General features: G+C 35.2%; 2 protein-coding genes and 1 pseudogene across 2 annotated transcripts; 1 reads left to right on the top strand and 2 right to left on the bottom strand.

Moving 5' to 3' along the window:
• Nucleotides 1-6041: 6041 nt before the first annotated feature.
• LOC118602097 lies at nt 6042-6160 on the bottom strand (annotated as a pseudogene).
• Nucleotides 6161-9704: 3544 nt separating this feature from the next.
• LOC107519555 (keratin-associated protein 13-1-like) lies at nt 9705-10363 on the bottom strand. Its single transcript, XM_016162347.2, has one exon. The coding sequence runs from the start codon at nt 10334-10336 to the stop codon at nt 9821-9823; it is 516 nt and encodes a 171-aa protein (XP_016017833.1). The 5' UTR covers nt 10337-10363; the 3' UTR covers nt 9705-9820.
• Nucleotides 10364-17559: 7196 nt separating this feature from the next.
• LOC107519556 (keratin-associated protein 13-1-like) lies at nt 17560-18042 on the top strand. The gene has a single exon (XM_016162348.2). The coding sequence runs from the start codon at nt 17584-17586 to the stop codon at nt 18040-18042; it is 459 nt and encodes a 152-aa protein (XP_016017834.2). The 5' UTR covers nt 17560-17583.
• The last annotated feature ends 2868 nt before the right edge of the window (nt 18043-20910 follow it).

Raw genomic sequence — 20910 nt, 5'->3', positions numbered from 1 at the left:
AAAAAAAAGAAAAACAGAGTAAAGATTTGGAAACACGTTGAAAAAACATCAAGCGATCCAAAAATTCTGTAACAAAAGTCCCAGGGAAAAAAAGTTGGGCATGAAAAAAAAAAAAAAAAAAACAAAAAAAAACAGAAAAACTGTAGTAAAAAATTTTGTACGTTTGACAAAAAAAAAGCCATCATCAAATAAACAAACAAACAAAAAACTTTCAACTCACAAATCCAAGAATCTTAGGATAAATTTATTTTGACTTAAAATAAATTTAAAAATCCAGCTTTTGGCACATTATAGTTAACCGATAAAAAATAGAGACAAAAAGAAAACCTTAAAAGTAGCCAGAGAGAAAAAGAGATATTACATATGAGGGAATAGTAACAAGAAATGCAGCTGACTTTCTTAAGGCCAGAAGAAAGTGGAATGAAATATTTAAAAGGCTAAAAAAAATTATAAAATTTTTATCTTTAAAAATTAACTATAAAATTAATTAATTTGATGCTCAGTGATTTGGTTATCAATATCTAGAGGTGTGTACAATTGAAAAAGTCTGTACCATAATCCATGGATCATTTTCCTCAGATCAGAAACAATTGGATTCATGTCCCAGGAATAGAGATCCACAAATAGAAATATCACAAGTCACTATTTCCACAGTAAAGAACACACATATTTTGAAAGTGCCCAGTTGTGTAATATTGACGAATAATTCATTTTTTCTAAAAAAACAAATAAAAACAAAACAAAACTACCCCTAACTAGTACCCCTAACCAGGTTGGAGCTTGGTTGACCAGGATCTGAGTGCATGGAAAGTCTCCTTCAACTAATACCCATCATTATTTGCCATTATGCACATGTAGAATTAGAGATAAATATAGACTAAAAGAGAATGAGGTTACAAGCCTCTTTGATTGGTGCCGAGGATATGAACTAAGATTCTATACTCTGAAAACAAATTTATTAACTTTCCACATTTGTCTAATGTGGTTACTCTTAATTTTTCCATGAAGGTTATTTTGAATAAGTGTTTGCAAACAGGAAGAATAAGGAAGGGTGAGAGACTTACCTTACTTCTTAAAAGAAACGAAGAAAATATTAATTCCGGTTTGGAATACAGAAAAATATTTTTTTTTCAAATACATATTTAAATCATGTGCAGCTATTAGTCACTTTTTTAAAATGTAAAAGAATCGATTTTTTACAAAACTTTTTTACAAAAATTTTTACAAAATTTAAAAGAATTGATTTTTTACAAAACCCAAATTTTGACCTAGTTGGTTTTGTTTCATGTTTGACTTTAATTTTGTTGATTTCTGTTCATATCTTTATAATGTCCTATCTTAAGTTCTCTTTTGGTTTAAATTGCTAATATTTCTAGCTTCCTCATATAGGATACCAAAAATTTGATTTCAAGCTTTCTCATATTTTCACATATATATACATTAAGATCTAATATTTTTCTTCTAAAGAGCTGTATCACTCAAATTTTACTAGATTGTATCATCATTATTATGCATTTCAAATTATTTCCCAATTTACACTCTTTATTTGTAAAGTTTGGATGATTATGAATAGTATTAATTTACTATAATATGATGTTTTTAAGTTAAAAGTATATAATTCATTTCTATCATATCTACTCATTTTATGCCTCTAAAACTGTTTCCAGCACTAAATAAACAATCACCCAAATTTAAAGTCTAAAGCCAGAATTTGTAGTAGGATTTATTTCAATAGATTTTATCCACAAAATAAAATTCACACAATCTGAATGTAATAAACTTAACCGAAAAATCATGCAGTGGTTTGTTACCTTTATTTTTAATTTTTTTGTTGTTTATTTGTGGAATAAAAATATAAGATGACTATTCCACTGTGAAAGCCTAAGTGTGTGCCAGATCCTAACTAATATCTTTAGAATTTTAACTCTTCTAAAGTGGTATTTTCTGAAAGTTCATAGTTTGAAGGTGCAAGTATCTCTGTAAATCTCAGGAGCAGAGGAGAGTTAATTCACTCAGAGCTCACCCGAATATATTTCTGTGCTGGCAAAGGAGGAAATCAAGAAGTTAGCATATACACCAGGAATACAGAAAGCAAAGATTTTTTTATATGGTTTTGTTTGGTTTGGTTTTTATATGGCTTTATGTGATAAAAATGAAATGGAAAACTAGTAAATGTTCATAAAATTTAGAAAAGAAAGTCTATGATCTTTTAGTAACTAGAACTGAATTCACCCCACTTCGGTTAGCAATAGCATCTGAATTTTGCATTCCAACAACCAGCTTCTAGTCTGTTTCATTTGTCTAAATGTGTGTAAAGGAAGTTATCACTGAACCGGGTGTAAGGGTCTAGGTTCCATCCTGGTGCCTTCTCAAGGCTCAAGTTCAGTGTAGCTGAAAATGAGCTTCAAGAGCAGTCTGTATGTCTGGTTCAGTTGAATCTCACCAGGAAATTGGTGATATTTTTATGATTACCTTCTAAGCCTTTATAAATATACTATTTCAGAAAACAAATTGATAAAAATATAGCTTGTTGTAAATGAGGCAAACATAAAAACAAACTGATATCTTTGTGTAGAGCCAAGAAATCTTTAAAGAAATTTCCCAGTATATCATTTCATTTACCCTCAAGCAGACCTGTGAGGAATTTACACATTATATTCTAAGGCCCTTGAAGTAAATGACACAATAGAGCTGCATGGGATTAATGGAATTGTCGAGGGTGCCATTCCTTTGAGGAAATGAAATGTCCCACAGTCTTCCTAAATATATTAAATATGAAAGCTATAAGTGACTATCTAGATATTTAAGCGTTCTTATTGTATAGATATGGAACTTGAAACCTAGCTAGTTTCTAGGTCAGGCTGCAAGTTAGTGATAAAGATAAGGATACAATTCCTGGTGCCTACATTTCATTTTAAAACACTTTTAATTGTGCCATGTGATCTCATCTTCTTTCCTTTTCAATCACCTTCTTCCTTCTTCTCCTCCTCCCCATTATCACCACCATCATAATCACCACCAGATTGCTTGGAAAACAATCATAGTTTCCAGAATGTTACTGGGAAACCTAAAGGGATTGGAATAGTGAGAGAAAATACAGAAATCTTTTTGGCTTTTCTTGACAAAATTTGAAATGGCAATGTTGAGTGCTCCCCTGTGAACTCAATCTTATTTAGTTTATAAGTTTCATGACTTTTAAAAATGCATGTGAGTCACTGTTATCTAAAAGGCCACAAACATAAAAAAAAATTGCATTAATGAGGAGGAAATCTTTTTGGCTAAGTTGTGGCCATCTCTAATTGTTGAAAAATTATCTGCATATTTCAGCTATGAAAGTGATTCTTTGGATCCTGGAAATACTTTAGTTAAAAAGCAAACTTCCTTTTAAAGATAAATCAGGGATAGATTCAACAGTAATTACACAGCAATATAATGAAATACCCATACACAAGGAGTAATTACAATGTTGGAGACTATAAATTTGTAATATCATGACTGGTGTTGGAGTTAAATATAATAATGTCTCATTTAAGGGTATAAGCTTCAAATTATAAAAACTTTATCATTGTATCTCAAGAAACTTTATCCAATTTCATATGAAGCTACTCAGAAACAGCCAGTTCATACCCCCAATTCTTCTAAATCATTCTGATTTTACCAGGACAAGGTGAGGTTCTCCTTATATGCCAGCAACTTAGCAACAGTGATCCCAGGCCTCCAGTCCCCTACAAAGACATCCCCACTCCCTACCAGGTTCCCATTAGGTTTCTTACAGGTCCTATCCCTACCAGACTTCCAGCTTTCTCCTGATGCAGCCCCTGCCCATCTGTCACACTCACTGGCTCTGTAAATGCAGGGGTTCAGGTCTCAAGCTCTTGCTACCCAAGCTTCTCTATTTCCAGAAATTTCCAATCAACTTTTTACCAGCCAGCATGTGGTTCTGACTTCTAGGAATTAATGTATTCAGTTCCCAGGAAACTCATCATGAGTCATTTCTATGCAATTTATTTCACCGATTTCTATTATTTATTCTCATCACATTAGTGATTACAGATAACAGCTTTGTTTCCCCCGAACCTTAACTCTTATATTTTTTATTAGTCATGCCTTACTAGTACATTGTCAAACATCTTGTCGCTATCAGTCAGTTCTCAAATAACATTCATTTGGTTCTGCTCTTAGGAAATGCATCATGAACAAATGTTATATTAAGTTTTTTTTTTTTTCAAGGAGAATGCATTCATTCGTATGCTACTCTGTGATGAGAAAATTTAAAAACATTTTTTTAAAATGTGGCTCCTGTTTCTCTAACCTGTAACCAAATAACTATTTAATTACAACAATGATTAAAGCTGTATATGAGTTTTAAATTATATAAGCACAATTTAACTATGAGATCTTAACTACTTTAGAAGTCAACAAAGCTTCCCAGAGAAATTATTTTACAAACTGAGTGTAGAAAGTGTATAAAAATATCTTCATTGCGGTAGACTGGAGTAAATTTATCCAATTAGATGATTGCACTTGTTTGCATGAGAATAATAACCTCTGATTAATGTGGTCCAATAGGATAGCCACATGTAACCATCCTATATTGTTATCTTTGTCTTTCGTTTCTATATAAACTTTCCTTTTACTGTAAAACAACTGAACTTTCATTCTTCCTTGAATATAAAGCACATTTTTTTTTTCTGCTTCAGTCATCTGACTTATCTTTTTATACTTACCCTTATCTGTTCTCATAGTTCTCATGTTTTGGGTAAATTAAGATAATTGCAACTTTTAGATTTACTTTTAAATGTCATTTCATTTATAATGCTTCCATCACAGTAAAATTTACAGAGTGAGGTGATAGGGATGATATGGTATAGTGAATATGGAAATCTTGAATTAAAAAACTTAGTAATTTGATTAGTAAATTGCTATGTGTAACGATCTCATTTCCTGAACTAAGAAGAATTCAAAAGTGGAGTTTCTCAGGCTTACTGGGAATGAGAGAAATTGCATTAGGGTACTGCTGTACATACAGACAATAGCTCAATGGAACAGAATAGAGTACTGGAGTAGACTCAGGTGTATTCTGTCCCTTTTTTTTTTTTTTTACAATGATGTCAGATTCAAATGGGGGAAAAACGTTGTTTCAACAAATGCTTTTAGATTCTTAGAATCACTGAATACATGTATAACAAAACAAAACAACAAAAAGGAAAGAAAATATGTTGGTGTATATCATAGAGTTATATATAAAAGCTGAAATGTTAAAGCTTCTAGAAGAAAACGTAAAAATATATATTTTAAACCTCATGATAAGCAAGTTTTTTTTTTGGAAAATATGAAAATGCATTATAAAATAAAAATAATTGATAAATTTTATTTTGATTTCATCAATATGAAATGAACATTTTGCTTATCATAAGTACCCATTAAGAATGTGAGGAGTCACAAATAGGAAATCATTAGCAATATATAACTCTAACAGTAAACTTATTTCCAGAGATTTTCAAAGTAGGTAAAGAATTTCAACATATCAGTAAAAAGAAAATAATCTATTTTAAAATGTGGCAAAACATAAACGTTACAAAAAAGAAGATATGAGGATAGCTAATAAGCACAAGAAAAGGTGCTGAAAATTATTACTCACCAAGTAAATATAACTTAAAATCACATGAGATACCACTGACATCCATCAAATGGCTAAAAGAAAGGTTATATTAGCAAAAGTCGATGAGAATGTAGAGCTCCTAAAACTCTAGGGCATTGCTAGTGGGAGAGTTAAATGATAAAACTAACTTTGGAAAACCGATGGACAAAATCTAATAAAGTAATTTATATGCTCACTCTATAGGCCAGAAATTCCATGTGGAGGTTTTTCTCCAATGAAAACTAAAACCATATGTCCACAAAAAGACTGAAATGATAAATGTTCATTGCAGTTTTATTGATTATTATTATTATTATTTTGTAGTCTAGGCAACCTTTGGTTGACCTCACAGATTGCAAGAACCTTGTCAGCTTACAATCCTTTATTTTTTTATTTTTTATGCCTACAGCACCTGGTCTTCCTAGGTGGTCTCCCATCCAAATATTAACCACGCCCCACCCTGCTTAGCTTCTGAGGTTAGATGGGATCCGGCTTGTCCAGGGTGGCATGGCGGTAGTAATTTGTTTTTTCTAATCTCGAAACAATTTAATGTTCATCACAGGTGAAGAGATAAACACATTGTGATTTATTCGCACAAGGAAACACTAGAGAGAAATAAAATAAATAAAACATAAGCAACACGAAGAATCTTAAGAATGTTATGCTGAGTGAAAAAGCTAGATATACATGAAAACATAGTGTATGATCCAATTTTGTGACATTCTAGAACAGGCAAAATTATTCAATGATGATAGAAATCATTACAATAGTTGGCTCTAGCGGGGCAGGGAGGCATGGAGTTGGTTGAGAAGGAGAAAGAGGTACTTTCTGGGGGTGGAGAACCCTCTATATCTTGATCGGGCAGTTGTAACATAGGTGTATATATTTGTCAAAAGTATCAAACTATCTTTAATATCTGTTTATTTCATTTTACGTAAATACTAATTGAACAAAAAGATTTTTTAAACTAACAAGTCAGAAAATCTTATACTCCTGCTTAAAACCACTCGGCGGCTCTTACTGCTTTTAGAAGAAAGTGCATTCCTGAATTAGATCAGAAAGGACCTGAAGAAAATGGCCCCAAAATCTTTCTGGCCTAATTCCAAGTCATTATTTTATTTTCCCTTGATGACCAGCCAAAATGACTTTTAGTTTTCTAATGCACATCTCAAGACTTTGGTCCTTACAGCACTTCTCCAAGCCTACCTGTCTATCCCCTGCCTATTCTTTATACCTATTTCAAATGATATTCCTCTCAGAAACTTTTTTTGCCTTCTAAGATTAGGTAAGCTTCTCTCAATGTATGTTATTTTTAATTAAATTTATTAGGGTGACATTGGTTAATGAAGTTACATAGAATTCAAGTATATAATTCCACAATATAACATCTGTATACTGCATTCTGTGTTCACCGCCCCAAATCAGATCTTTCTCCATTATTTTAACATCGATAATTCATTCGCAGCTCATTATTATTGGAAATATGTGATTATTTATTTAGCCTTGTTTTCTCTGTTAGATCTTCAGTCTTGTTAGACCACAGTCTTAATATAGTTTTCATTTTGCAGTAACACACAAATGCCATCTTATTTTTAAAAAATATGTTCAATAATATATTTCCACAGTACAGACTTTGGTTCATGGTAAAGGCTCAATGAAAATATTGTGGAAAACAGTGGTACTGACGGAATGTTTGACAGTGTGTTCTGAAGCAAGACTAAAACATTTTCTTTTTAAATGGGGGCAGAAAATTGGGGAGGATAAAGCTGCTCTCATGGGTGGGATGAACATAATAAGTAGAAATTGTTGAAATCAAGTGCTTAGAAATGGTTTGTGAGAGAATTTTGTAAAAACTGGTTATATTTAGTTTTGGAAACCAGCTAGTAGACAATCCACAGCTTTTGGAATTATAGTTATTTGTGCACAGAAGCTTGAGACCTAAACCCCTGGGTTCAAAATTCGTGATATTCTGCATCTGTCAAAGTGTGCAGTAGGAGGAAATTGGAAAAGCAGAAACAACAATATATAAGCCAGATTAGCGCTAGCTGGTTTCCCATTAATTGTGTAGAGTGGGGTTAATGCGGTGAACTCTGAAAGAGCACCATTCATTATACTATAATTAATTGTTGAAATATAAAAAATAAGTAAAATCTGTAATCTTGGAATTTTAGAATGTGCCAGAGACTCAGAATGAAGGAGGGTACAGTTTCCTGAGAGGTAATGGCAAGACATCAGTTCAGAAGTTATGATTTTCTTTTTATAAAATAACACATTTTTCTTATCTTGATTATCACCCTGAAATAGAGTATTATATATAACTGCAGGTGTAATTGTGGCATTACATGTTCATTGTTCCTACCATTGAATTTTACTGTTTGTGAACATTCATCACACTGCTGTCTATTTATGCCCAATCGATCTGTGATTTGCTTTTATAAATTTACTAGTTTTGTTTACTAGTGTTGGTAGACAGAATAATGGCCCCTCAAAGATATCCACATGCAAAGCTATCCATGGCACATGTGAATGTGTTGCCTTATGTGGAGAAGATAATTCAGCTAACAGATGAAATTAAAGTTGATAATCAATTGACCTTAAAATAGGGAGATTACCAGGTGGACCCAATATAGTTATAAGCATCCTTAAAAATGGAAGAGAAAGGCATAAGAGTAGGTCAGAGTGAGGTAACGTAAGAACGATTTCACCTATCATTGCTAACTTTGAAGATGAAGAAAGATGGGCATGGGCTAGGGAATACAGGTGGCCTTGGCCTCTAGAAACTAATAAAAACAAGGAGATAGATTATCCTCTGGAGCCTCTGGAAAGGAATGCAGCCTGTCAGCATCTTGAGTTAAACCCAATGAGACCGTGTGTGACTTTTGATGGTCTACAGTTTCTTCTATATTTCGTATTTTATTATGTGTGTAGTAAAGGAGGAAGTAAAGAGCATGAAATGATTGACATATATTAATGACTATTTTGTTTTTTTGTTCTTTGTTTTTTGCCAACCTTCTAATATACTGCATTCCACTTTCTAATTTTAGGGATGTTTCAGTATCTTATTTAAAAAAAAAAGAACAGAAAGAGAGAGAGAGAGAGAGAGAAAGAAAGGGAAGAAAAACATTTAAACAGTTTTTGTTCTATTTAAAGATTATGTCTCCAGTTGTTATACTATCTATGTTAGTACCTTATTTTTTATAAAACTTGGACATAAGAGAGAGGAATGGTATAAACAAAAGATATCCAGTTTTATTTCAATATACAACTGAGACAGTTGTTTTTGACGATATTAGTTTCTCGTTTGCAGTTAGATTTAGTTTACATGTTCGCAAAGAACTGGTGCAACTTCACGCCTGCTGAACCTCGTTCCTTCTCATCTAAGTTCGTTCCCTGCCTTCTTACACAAATGGAGATCGTTTGAGCAGATTAAAAACAGTAATTGGGGCGTGGGTATTTAGCCAATTAAAAAAATATGAGACATTTCCTGCACTGTGATTACTTAAATCTAAAGGTGGACTTTTTCTGAAACTTTACACCCCCACACTAACTAGTCTTCCATTTCAATATCCTTCATACACAGGCCTCATCACATATATCTATATTTTGTTTCTATGTTCTTTAACCTCTCTGATACATAATGTCTTTAGAGATCCATGATCCGGATTTGTGTGAACAAGGATATTCAAGTCTCTTAAAATTAGCATTAAGAGAAAGGCTCCACATAGAAACACGGGCATACAGGGAAAACGCCTGCTTAGAGAGGGGAAATGCTTAAGCCCAACTAAAATTAGTGCATAGCCACTGAAATCTGAGCTTTGCAAATCCCATTAACAGAAGCAATGATGACAGAGATCCTAGTTGACATTGATCATAAATAACAACATTAACAGCATATTCGGATAGCAGAATGAAGAGTTTATTTAAATTATTTGATTTTTCTTCTATTTTGATGAGAAATACAAAATCACAAATTCTATCAGCAATGTAATTTGAGCTACTCATTAATTTTGTAATCCGACAGAGTTAGTCTATCAATTAATGTCTGAAGGCTGAAGAGGTAAAGAGTTGTTGTTGATACAGGAATATTAGAATATTTCCGAATGAAGGGAATTCAAACAATAGATATTCTCAATACAGAATCTGCATTTCTCAAATAGATTTGGCTCTTCTACAGATTAATTAATAAAAGCTAGATCTACAGAATGGCCGGTAACAAGATGAATGGAAACTTCTGGAAGGAAAGTAAGTTGGGCGGCAGAATCCAGATCCATGGCTTAGGGAAGGGAAACCACAGAGGCCATAACCCAGGGGTCTGAAGACACGGGAACCACAGCCCAAGGAGTAGCAGCTTCTGGATCCGTAGCCCACGGAGCAGCTGCTGCTGGACCCAGAGCCCACAGACGTGGTGTAAGTCGAGCGGCAGGGTCTGCAGAGTGTAGAGGTCCTTGGGCGGTAGCAGGCCGTCTGGCAGGGGCTGGACACCACACAGGACGTCTGGCAGCTGGTGGGCTCACAGCAGGTCTCCTGAGAGCCACGGTAGAGAGAGGAGCTCAGCTGGCAGGTGCTGGGCGAGCAGAGGCCAGTGCTGTAGACCAGGTTGCTGGGGTAGGAAGAGCCACAGGAGGAGCGGGGAGAGCTCAGGTAGCCCCCACAGGAGCGGGAGGAGAAGTTTCCAGAGCAGCAGTTGTAGGACATGTCGGCGGGAGATGTGAGTTTCAGCTGAGCCGCGGTGAGAAGGTTCTGAGTATGAATGTCACCTTCTAGACAGGAGCATTTATATACTCAGCAATAGGCGTGGTAACCTACAGGGTCATCCCTAACACATTTGTTCTCATTTACGTATGTGTAACTCAGTAATCTCTGTAATTGCAGTTGAATAGTTTTCCACATATTGCATTTATGGGCGCTATAATTTTGGTATTGTAGCCAAGAACAATGAACTGCTCCTAGGTCAGAAATGCTGTGACTGTTTTATGCTAACGCTTATCCCACAGTCATCAGAAAAGCCCCTCCTTTTCATCCTGACAACTTCATAAGTCATGTTTCTGGCAATAGTGAGTAAATGGTAGAAAATGAGATAAAATTATTTCTCTTCATTGTCCATGTTTCAGAGGCCAAACTTTAGCTTTAATGAGGAGCCTACTAAATACTGACCTTCTTTGTCACTACGTTTTCTAATTCTCCAAAATCATTGCCCATCCATTACATTCTGTGACACAGTGTGCCACAGATGCAGTGGAGAGATATCAGCCAAGAGAATTGAAATCTTACTGAAGACTAGAGCCAGAGAGACACCTGGACAATTATTTGGAGACATGGTGACAGCAAGAGATAGAACAAAGATGGTCACAAATAGAGACCAACTCAGGCCCTAATGAGGATTATCAAAGAGCTAAGCAATATTGAGATGAAAGAAGGAAACAATTGGGTTTGGGATTCAGTGTGTGTGGTAAGAGGCCTATAGCCCTCACTGGTTTGCATCCTTCAGTGTAGAAACCCTGAGAATTTACTTCTCAGATCTTCAACTACAAGAGCCTTCACTGACCAAGGATATGGTCTGAAATCTAACACTGTGTGAGCATGAAAGCCTGCCTTCCCAATGACTGCTCTCAGGCAATGACCAAGCACAGCCAAGACATTAGTGATGCAGGATGAGGCAAATTCACCCAAGAGTTCTTTGCTGAGTGCAAGAAAGAATTCAAGTACACGCCAAAGTTAGAGTCAAAAGAAAAGTTTATTAGAGAAGAGAAAAGGCAAAGACAAGAGAAAGCAAAGAAAAAAAGCCAAGACGAGAAAAAGTAAAAGCCCCAAGTGTCGGGGAATTTAGTTGATATATCTTTCTTAGGTTCTGTGACTTATAGTTTAAAGATTTTGTCTACTCATTTTCCTTTGATATGAGCATACAGCAAGGAGGGATAAGAGTATGTAGCATGAAAAGGTAAAAAGAGGTAGCATAAAAGGTCTGCTCGTAGTTCCCAGCCTTTGATACATAGGTTCCCTATATTTTTAGCCACAAGGAATGAATGATTTTATTTTGCATAGGGCATCATTGAAAGACTCTGTTTTCCTATTTTCCCCTCATGGTGTGGGGAAATTGTTCATTAGCAATCCCAGCAGAAATCTTCCTTTGTTCTGCAGATTTCCTCCTGGTCTGGAAGTAGGGCTGATCAGCACGTTTTTCATTGTTTTTATCTTGTTTGGAATTTGCGATGCTTCCTTAATCTGCTGTGGAACAATATCCAGATGCACTTCTTTGTTGTGCATGTTAAACATTCTAAATGCTTACTTAAATGTGAGAGAGACAGTCCTTAGACTTTGGCATTAGGAAACAAAGGCAAGATAAAATTTAAAGGAGAGGTTCTGAAAAGGGAAAAATGCAGGAAATCAAGAGTATATTGAATCTTGTTTATACCTTTTTGGAATTAAACTAATTTGTGGGCAGATAGTAAATAACTCAGACTTGGCATGCCAATTAGATAACAAAGAAAATTATTTCAGTCATTTAATGATAAAAAAAAAAAATTGGGAGTTTAGCTTTGGAGAATACGTTGCAGACTCTCTGGGTAACATATGCTAATGCTCATCTTTCACCCATTTCCACCTTAGCCCAGCTCTAGACATTTTTCTCAATACCGTTTCACAGGTGAGGTGATAACTTTCAACAGTTGGGGTAAATTCTCAGTTGTAGTCTCTTCAAATATTGTCTAATTCTTCACTCTCCTTTACTGAGATTCCAATTATAAATGAAGTACATTATCAAACTATGTAATGTATGCCTTATATTTTTTTCTGTTTAATCTTTTTTTGTCTTTTTGTGCTTTAGTGTGAGAATTTTCATCTATCTCATCTCTGTTCGGTTATGTTTAATCTCCTGATACAGCACATCAAGTTTTTAAATGTTATTATGACGTAAATTTCTAAAAAACAATTTCAATTAGGTTCTATTGTGTGGTTTTCAGTTTTATACAAAAATTCTCGATCTTGTCTTTAATTTTTTAAACATAATTATTAATTAATGATAATACTTACCTACGTTATATTGTTAAGTTCTTAGCGTAGGTATTTTAATGTCTGATTTGACATGTCCTTTATGTGGACTGTGTCCTTCTGATTCTATTTTCTGGTGTTCGCTTATGTTTCAGTCTTGTTTTCTCATACTCCTGCTATATTTTGAGAGACTAATAAATATTTGAGTAATAAATAAATACATGTATTTGTTTGTTTATTATTTGTATATATGTGTATCTGCATGATTTTATCTTCCCCCAGAGAGAATTTCTTATGTTTCTGGCAGCAGGCATCTTTGATCATTTTAATTCAATCAAGAACTGAGATCATTCTAACCAGCGCATCAGCCCTTATGAGAATCTATCTATCTATTAGCAATTCAAAGTTACATCTAGGAATTGGCTCTCTGAGGTCTAGGGTATTTTCCATGGTCCCAACTCTTTGATGATGTCGGAACTTAATGGATCATGTTGGCTCCACCAAGTGTCAGGGGTATTGCTGACCGAAAAGGGAAGGTTCGACAGTGAGACGCCCAGCTGGAAGAATGCACAAGAGGCAGACATGAGGAGGCACAAACTTTATTGCGTGGAGCTCACTTCTGTTGGGAAGAGCAGTTCTATTGGGGAGTGCAGTCTATTGCTTGGGGCACTGCAGTCTTGCACGCACTTCTGCTCCCCTTTCTTGTGCTCCCCTTCTGCCCTCCCCTCCTCCCCCTTCTGCTCTCCCCTTCTCCTCTCCAGGGGACCACATGGCTCCTCACACAGCCGAGTACAAAAGTGGCATTCAGCCACACTTGCGTGATACAATACGCTGAAGTATGTTTACATATTTTCTAAGTCTGAGGATCACAGCCAGACCTTGGGCCAGCCAGAACTTGAGCCAGTCAGGCCTTGGATCCGCCAGGCCTTGGATCACAGCCAGACCTTGCGCCAGCCAGGCCTGGCAACCAAAGGTGGGCCCTGAATTCCAATTTTGCTTCTCTAGCTCTGTGAGTTTATGAAAATTCTTCCAGCCTCTTAGTCATTACTTTTAAAATCAACATGCAATTTTTAAGGAATAGCAACTCCAGATCTGCAGGCTCATTTCTTTTAGCTTCAGTTCTGGCTCATATAGGAGCCCAATAAGTCTGGAACACTTTGGAATTTCTCTGAAGTTTTCGAAGAGAGATTATTATTATTTTTTGTATCTTCTCCGGCTTTTCTATTCTCTTTGAGAGGAATGGTTTAATATTTTCGGCAATGTTACTTTGCTAATTTTATGTAATTTTGAAGATTTATTTATTTTCACAACACATAGGAATAATTCAAATCAGTGAGTAGCTGCAGTGAAAGTGACCATTGAAAAGTCTGTTACGGTTGTTTAAGCGGTAGCAGATGACACCGAAACTCAGGAAATCCCTGTGCTGCCATTGTGGGCGCCCACTTTTCTTCCTAACCCCGTCTCCCATTTCCGTTCCACACACATGTGCCTGATACTATGTTTCGATATGGCCTGAACTCATCAGGAGCCTTCAAACCTTTCTGCTTTTCTCATCGCATTTTATCTTTCCAGATCTTACGCTATTTCTTTCATATTTATTGTATGTTTGCTTTTCTAAGTGACACCTCATCCCCAGAAGAAGCTGTCAACACTTTGTCCATATCCCCTGGGTAATCATCTGTTCAACTCTTGAAGACTGACTGCTAGGGACATCTGTGGAACTCTGCCTAAGAACTTTTTCATTTCACAAGGGTGCACTGAGCTCCCGTGCAGGGAATTCTCTAGGAGAATTGAGCTCTAGTTTCTACGGAGGTGCCTAGCTTGCAATGCACCAATATTGCCTTCCTTCCATTTCTTGTCACATTGTCCTACTCCTCAACAGATATTTATTAGGATCACCTTCCAAATGAACAACTTGCATTTGAGGTCATGTTCTCAACTATTGTCTCTAGATAATATACAGAAAAAAAAAACATATTGGATGACTCATTAATATGTTTATTGAGAAACATTCAATAGTTCTTCACTTTATGGAATTTTAATTAAAAGAACCCTAGGGAAAAATACCAAGAATATATCACAGTGAAAAATGTGTTTACTATTGCATGTAGCATATTTAAGAAAAGCAGCCGTGATAACTTTGTTCAATAAATTTTTTTTTTAAGAATACAGAATTCAAAGGCTTTTAATCTCTGTTGCATAATAGTAATAAAACATATTTTGTGGCTAATAAATATTAACACATAGTGATTAAAGAAAATGTTTATATAAAAAAATATTGGCTTTTGTTTATTGAGCTTCTACCCAAGATGACTAATAAATGCAAGATCCCCAGCATGTTAGTGACAGGTTGAGTGGGAATTTGGAAAGAGCAGTAGATAGGTGCCAAAAGTTGTAACTTTCGATTATAGATGAGATTCTGCTGGAAACACACTTCAAATATCAAAATAATTTTGTTTATCGCCTAGTGACAGTACTCTGTAATCACAAGATAAGAAGCCACTGGATGCACAGCCCAGAGTGATAAGTTTTAAGTGAAATAACTCAATTTTTAATCATTGATAACTCAGTTAAAAAAAAAAAAACAGTGGAGGAGGTCTATGTTATATAAAACAAACGATATATCTCTGCGCTTTATTTATTCCCACGTTGGGGAGTTTGCAAATTCTTCTTAAGTTTATATTAACTTAATGTGGATGAAGTTTTTAGATTTAGAGGCAAAGGGAAGATTATATCTTATCAGAGAAAAATCCTTAAACAAGGAGATGAGTAACTGAAGACAAATTCACTAAATTCTTCAGGTTGGTCTAATAAATGTATCGTCCCTGTTTAACAGTTAAGGTTTTAGCTTCAGGGTTATTTTCTTTTTTTATACTTTATTAAGGTATAAATGACAAATAAAAGTTGCATATATTTAAGATGTACTATATGATGTTCTGATATCGGTAAGTATTGTGACAAAATTACCAAAATCAAACTAATTAACATATTCATCAGTTTTTTGTTTGTTTCTGTGTATGTGGTGAGAACACTTAAGATCACCCTTCTTAGCAAATTTCAAGTACACAAGACAGTATTAATAATATTTTTAATATAGTTACCCTACTATAAATTGGATCTCCAGATTTATTTATTCTGTGTAATTGAAATTGTGTACACTTTGACCAACATCAAGACAATTTTAAAGAGTTATGTTTGAAAATGGAAAAAAATAGGGAAGGAACAGTGTCTTCAGCATTTCAGTACTGTATGAATAGGACACTTTACCTACTTGCTGAGGCACAAAGTGAAGAGAAATGAATTCTGGTCTTGAAGAACAGAAAGTCAAGGACTCACCAAGTAGCTATTCGAATTGGGTGCATTTACTTCTTTCCTTAGTTCTTAGTTCTCTTCCTTCTAGATTATGCTACTTTTTAAGGTGCTATAGATTTTATTGAGAAAATTTTACATATTTAAATTTATTATTGTGAGTTTATGACAGTTTTATAAGAAAATATTGCCATCAACCATGATAATACATTTCCTTCAGTCTGGAGTGTAATTTAACTGGTTGTATTTTAACAATAAATATTTTGCGAGTGAACTAACAAAGCTGGTGGTTATACTCTAAAAATAGGATCAGTCTATCAAATTTTTTTGAACTTTAAATCTGTAGTTAAGCAGAGGCAAAAAATAAAACAAACAAAAATAGAAAATCAAACTTAAACACTGAAAAAACAGAAAAGAAAAATGGTGGTAGGAGAGAGAGAGAGAGACAGAGAGAGACAGAGACAGAGACAGAGACACCCGAGACAGAGAAACATTCATACACTCTGAAAAGAAAAAGAGAACTGGAAAAGAAACTTCAGACTTAGCCAGGAAAATGCAGAGTGGTACCCAGCTCTGAAAATGCCAGAAAGTCATTCAAAGCCTGTGGAGTGAAAAACTAGAGATGATCTAAAAGAATAGAAGCCTTAGATATTTATGTATGTAGATGATGAATAGGAAAATATATCAAAATTTATAAATTATATTAATTTTGAAAAGTTTTAACTATAAAAATATTGGGATGAAACAGACCCTAACTCAAGAGTGCAGAGTAGGAAAAAAGGCTGAAATTCCTGAAATTCTCTGTGTTTTCCTCTCTATTGTCTCCTTCCCTCATCAGGCCAGCATCCTCTTGGCTTTTTAGAAATGGACCCAGATTGATCTTTGCCGGGACTGTTTCAATCGAGCCCTTTTCTGTCACCTTATCTTTAAATACATGACAAGGTGTTTTTCAGTTTCTAGCCATCTCTCATTCTCTTTGTTTTACCTATTTCTGATCTCTCTTCATTGGGTGAGAGACACGCTGTGTAAGTATATTAGTTTTGTATTAGTTTCGTGTATTGGTGTATTAGTTTTCTATTGCTGCCATAACAAATGACCACGAGGTAATTTTGAAAAAAGGGGATAAATGGTGACAAGATGGATCATTCTCAGGAAAGGCTCCCATCCCAGTGGAAATTAATGCCCCTGATGAATCATACTAGAAGAAAATTGATGTTAGTTCATTTTCTCCTTGGAAGGAAACATCCACAGGTCAAACCAGATGCAAATAATCATGTAGAAGATGCAGGCAGTATAAGCTAGAGGAAACGCTTTATTGGCCATGATGCTTTCCTGGTCAGGATGGGATGCACATTAGTGTAAAACAGTCATAGCGTTACTGACATAGGAGTGGTTCACCGGCTTTGTCTATAACAACAAAATTACAGCATTCATAAATTTAACGTGTGGGAAACTATTCAAATGTAGCTGCAGTTACAGAGAAGATTATTGAGTTACACATATGCAAAGGAGCAAATCCACGGTAGGAACCGTCATCACACTGTGCATCACACCCATCGCTGGGAGTATATAAATGCCACGGTCCCAGACAGTCAAACTCAGAATCTTCTCCCTGTAACTCAGCCGAACTCACATCTCCTGCCGACATGTCCTACAACTGCTGCTCTGGAAACTTCTCCTCCCGCTCCCTTGGGGGCTACCTGAGCTCTCCCCGCTCCTCCTGTGGCTCTTCCTACCCCAGCAACCTGGTCTACAGCACTGGCCTCTGCTCGCCCAGCACCTGCCAGCTGAGCTCCTCTCTCTACCGTGGCTCTCAGGAGACCTGCTGTGAGCCCATCACCTGCCAGACGTCCTGCTACCACCCAAGGACCTCCGTACTCTGCAGTCCCTGCCGCTCAACTTATACCACGTCTCTGCGTTCTGGATCCAGCAGCAGCTGCTACTCCCTGGGCTGTGGTTCCAGGAGCTTCAGATCTCTGGATTCTGGAGTCTGTGGCTTCCCTTTCCTGCGCTATGGGTCTGGATTCTGCCGTCCGACCTACTATGCCTCCAGGAGCTGCCAATCATCATGTTACAGACCAACCTGTGGATCTGGCTTCTACTGATTAATTTATAAAGTGTCCAGATTATTTTGAGTATTGAGGTCAAAATTTTTCCTCAGTAAATCTATAATTTTCATTGTCAATAGTTAACACTATTCTTTTATTCTTCAATCATCAGTTTCTCGCATCGCCAATTTTTGGCAGACTCTGAAATTAATGAGTAATTCAAAATTAAATCCTAATATCTATACTATTGATAAAATTTAGGCTATTGTATTTCTATCAAAGAGCAATTGAAAATGAAAATTTTAATCTAATAAATTTATGTACTCTAGAACAAAATTAAAGTCTTATCTCATTATTATTACTATTTTCTTTCTTTTGTGCTTATAATTTTTGTATTCAAGGACTTGGAAGATTTTGAAATTGGATTTGGGTACAATACAATTTGATAAATTTTAGCAAATTTCTGTTAACATTTGATATGTTTCCTATTAGGAGTAGTCATTTCCAGGAGGCCCATATTTTACATGTGTCAATATCAGGGGCATTGCCTGAGAATGGCAGACGTGAACTTCTACTGATAAAGGAGATCAAAGAAATTGGTACATGAACTGAAAATATAAACAATAAGAATACGAGCTAATGTATAAGGTGAGGCTTTACACTTTATTTGGCATAAGATTCCAGGAAGCAGATATAGGAAACCATGGAAGCTGAAAGAATCAAATAGGATAATCACATAAAGGACATACTTTTGATTTTACAGACTCAATCCTTCAAGTTCTTTGTAGGAACATGCGGCATGACTCCTGGGATTGTTCACTCCAAGATCTGATTAACAGGGAGAAATGTTTATCCATTGGCTTCTGTCTCTCATTTGTTGAATGTTTCAGATGTGTGTTAATTTCCTGAAACTTCTTAACTGAGCAAAGGATTCACAGCGGGCTCCTTTTGTTTTCCTAGCTGTGACCTCTGAGAAGTCCAGGTAGAAAGATAAAGAAACATTGTATATGCTCGAGGGGAGATGCCCGTGCAAAGAAGATTAAAGCTGGCATGAAATTATGCGGCATAACCATGCTTGGAGATCACGACTGAGAGCATGAGGGTATAAGGGAAGGCACAAGGGGTATCAGATGCATCGCTTTCATTTAATACTCAAACATTCCTGTAAGAAAGACAAACATTCTATCCTATGTACCTTTCCAGACATGAGGTAATGAAAACTCAAAAAGGATTAGGAGCTTGCTAAAGTTTACAAATCAAAGATCTAGTAGAATCTGATCTCTTGAATCGAAGGTTTGTTGTTCTTTCCTGAATTATTTTTTTTCAATGTGCAACTTCTTGTTTAACCAAAGAGCACCAAGTACTTCTGGTACTACGGAAATTTTTCTGAATAGGCTTCATTCAGCTTCTTCTGGTTTTAGTTTCATTAGAATCATGAGTAGTATCCATAATAAAGAATAAAAATGAAACTAAATTTACAGTTTAGAAGATCACTAAGAAAGAATTAGCTAATTTCTTTTGAAAACAGTTGCATTAAGAATAATACATATTAAAAGACATAGAGAAATATCTGATTATCTCTCAGAGAGATATTGCTAGAAATTTTGAGTGATATGACAAATCATGTATTATTTTTATTATTATTATTAGTATCACATCGTAATAATACCTTCCTCCATACCTAACACTATAAAAGAAAACAGTTTTAAAAAATACTCTCACACCCACACATACACAAATTCAACACCAGCAACCAAAAAAAAAGAAAAAACCTGAAGATGATCAGCTTCTTGTTAAAAATATTATAATAAACAAGAAGATAAAAATGATTCTTATGTAACCTGGCAGATTTTTTTTTTTATCTTCCTTTCAATTCCCCAACACTCTTCATCACTCCTAGAAGCTTTTCTTTGAAAATTAAATAAAAAAAAAATTAAACGGCCCAACCCTTGTGACATCTCCCTAACACTGCAAACTATATCTTCATTTTGATAAATCAGCTTGAGGGATTGTGGAGGCCTTCGGGGTACAATCGTGGGACTGTCCTTGAGCAGAGGAAAGTAGTGCTGTAGGATGTAGAAGTAACACAAGATAGGAAAGGAAAGCTGAGAATAGAGCATGGAAGAATTGATAGCCCAAGCTGAGCAAGAAACAGAAGAAAATTCCTGGCATGCACTTTGTTATGTAAAATTCAATGATCTAAAAACCAATAATTTAAAGGCATGAAGATGATAATAATAATACAATAGAGATGCCAGAGGCAGTTGATGAGATATGAAAAACCATCATTGCCAAAACAACTTACTCTGAGTACACGAAAATGTGTTTAAAGTCTTAAAACTACAATTTCCATTTGATGAGCAGAATACTCATCAGTTGGTTTGGATTGAATTATGTGTTTCCAACAATTAAATGGTATTTCTTCCCCATAGGAATCTTACTTTACTGTTTTTACCGTAATGTTGTTTTTCACCAAAATTTGTGTTTTTTTTGTTATTAGTGAGACAACCCATAATTTTAACTGCAATGTTGAACTTTTTAAATGATTTTACATTAGCATGAAGTTTTGATGGCTTTACTTGAATTTTTGGGACTAGATGAAGAAATGAAACCATTCTTGGAATTAATTCATTCTCTCCGAAACATTTGATGATACTGATATAAAACTGGTTTCATCTAATCCTTAGACATGTTTTTCTTCTGCTAATGTAAAAACACATCATCAGCTGTTGCTTCTTTTTTTTTTAAATGCACAATAAAACTTAGAATTGAACAGGAATGAAAATGATTTAGAACAGTTATTTGACCTAAATGAAAATGTATGCATCAGAGTGAGATATAGTAACACATCTTTTGCAACTGCAAATAATAAATAATTATCTTTGGAAGCAGTTGTCTTAAAATTTCCACTCTCTTCTGAAATGT

This window comes from Rousettus aegyptiacus, unplaced genomic scaffold (assembly GCF_014176215.1).
Source record: "Rousettus aegyptiacus isolate mRouAeg1 unplaced genomic scaffold, mRouAeg1.p scaffold_m13_p_4, whole genome shotgun sequence".
Taxonomy (NCBI): Eukaryota; Metazoa; Chordata; class Mammalia; order Chiroptera; family Pteropodidae; genus Rousettus; species Rousettus aegyptiacus.
The sequence above is the reverse complement of the archived record's forward strand: the minus strand, read 5'-3'. Positions and strand labels throughout refer to the sequence as shown.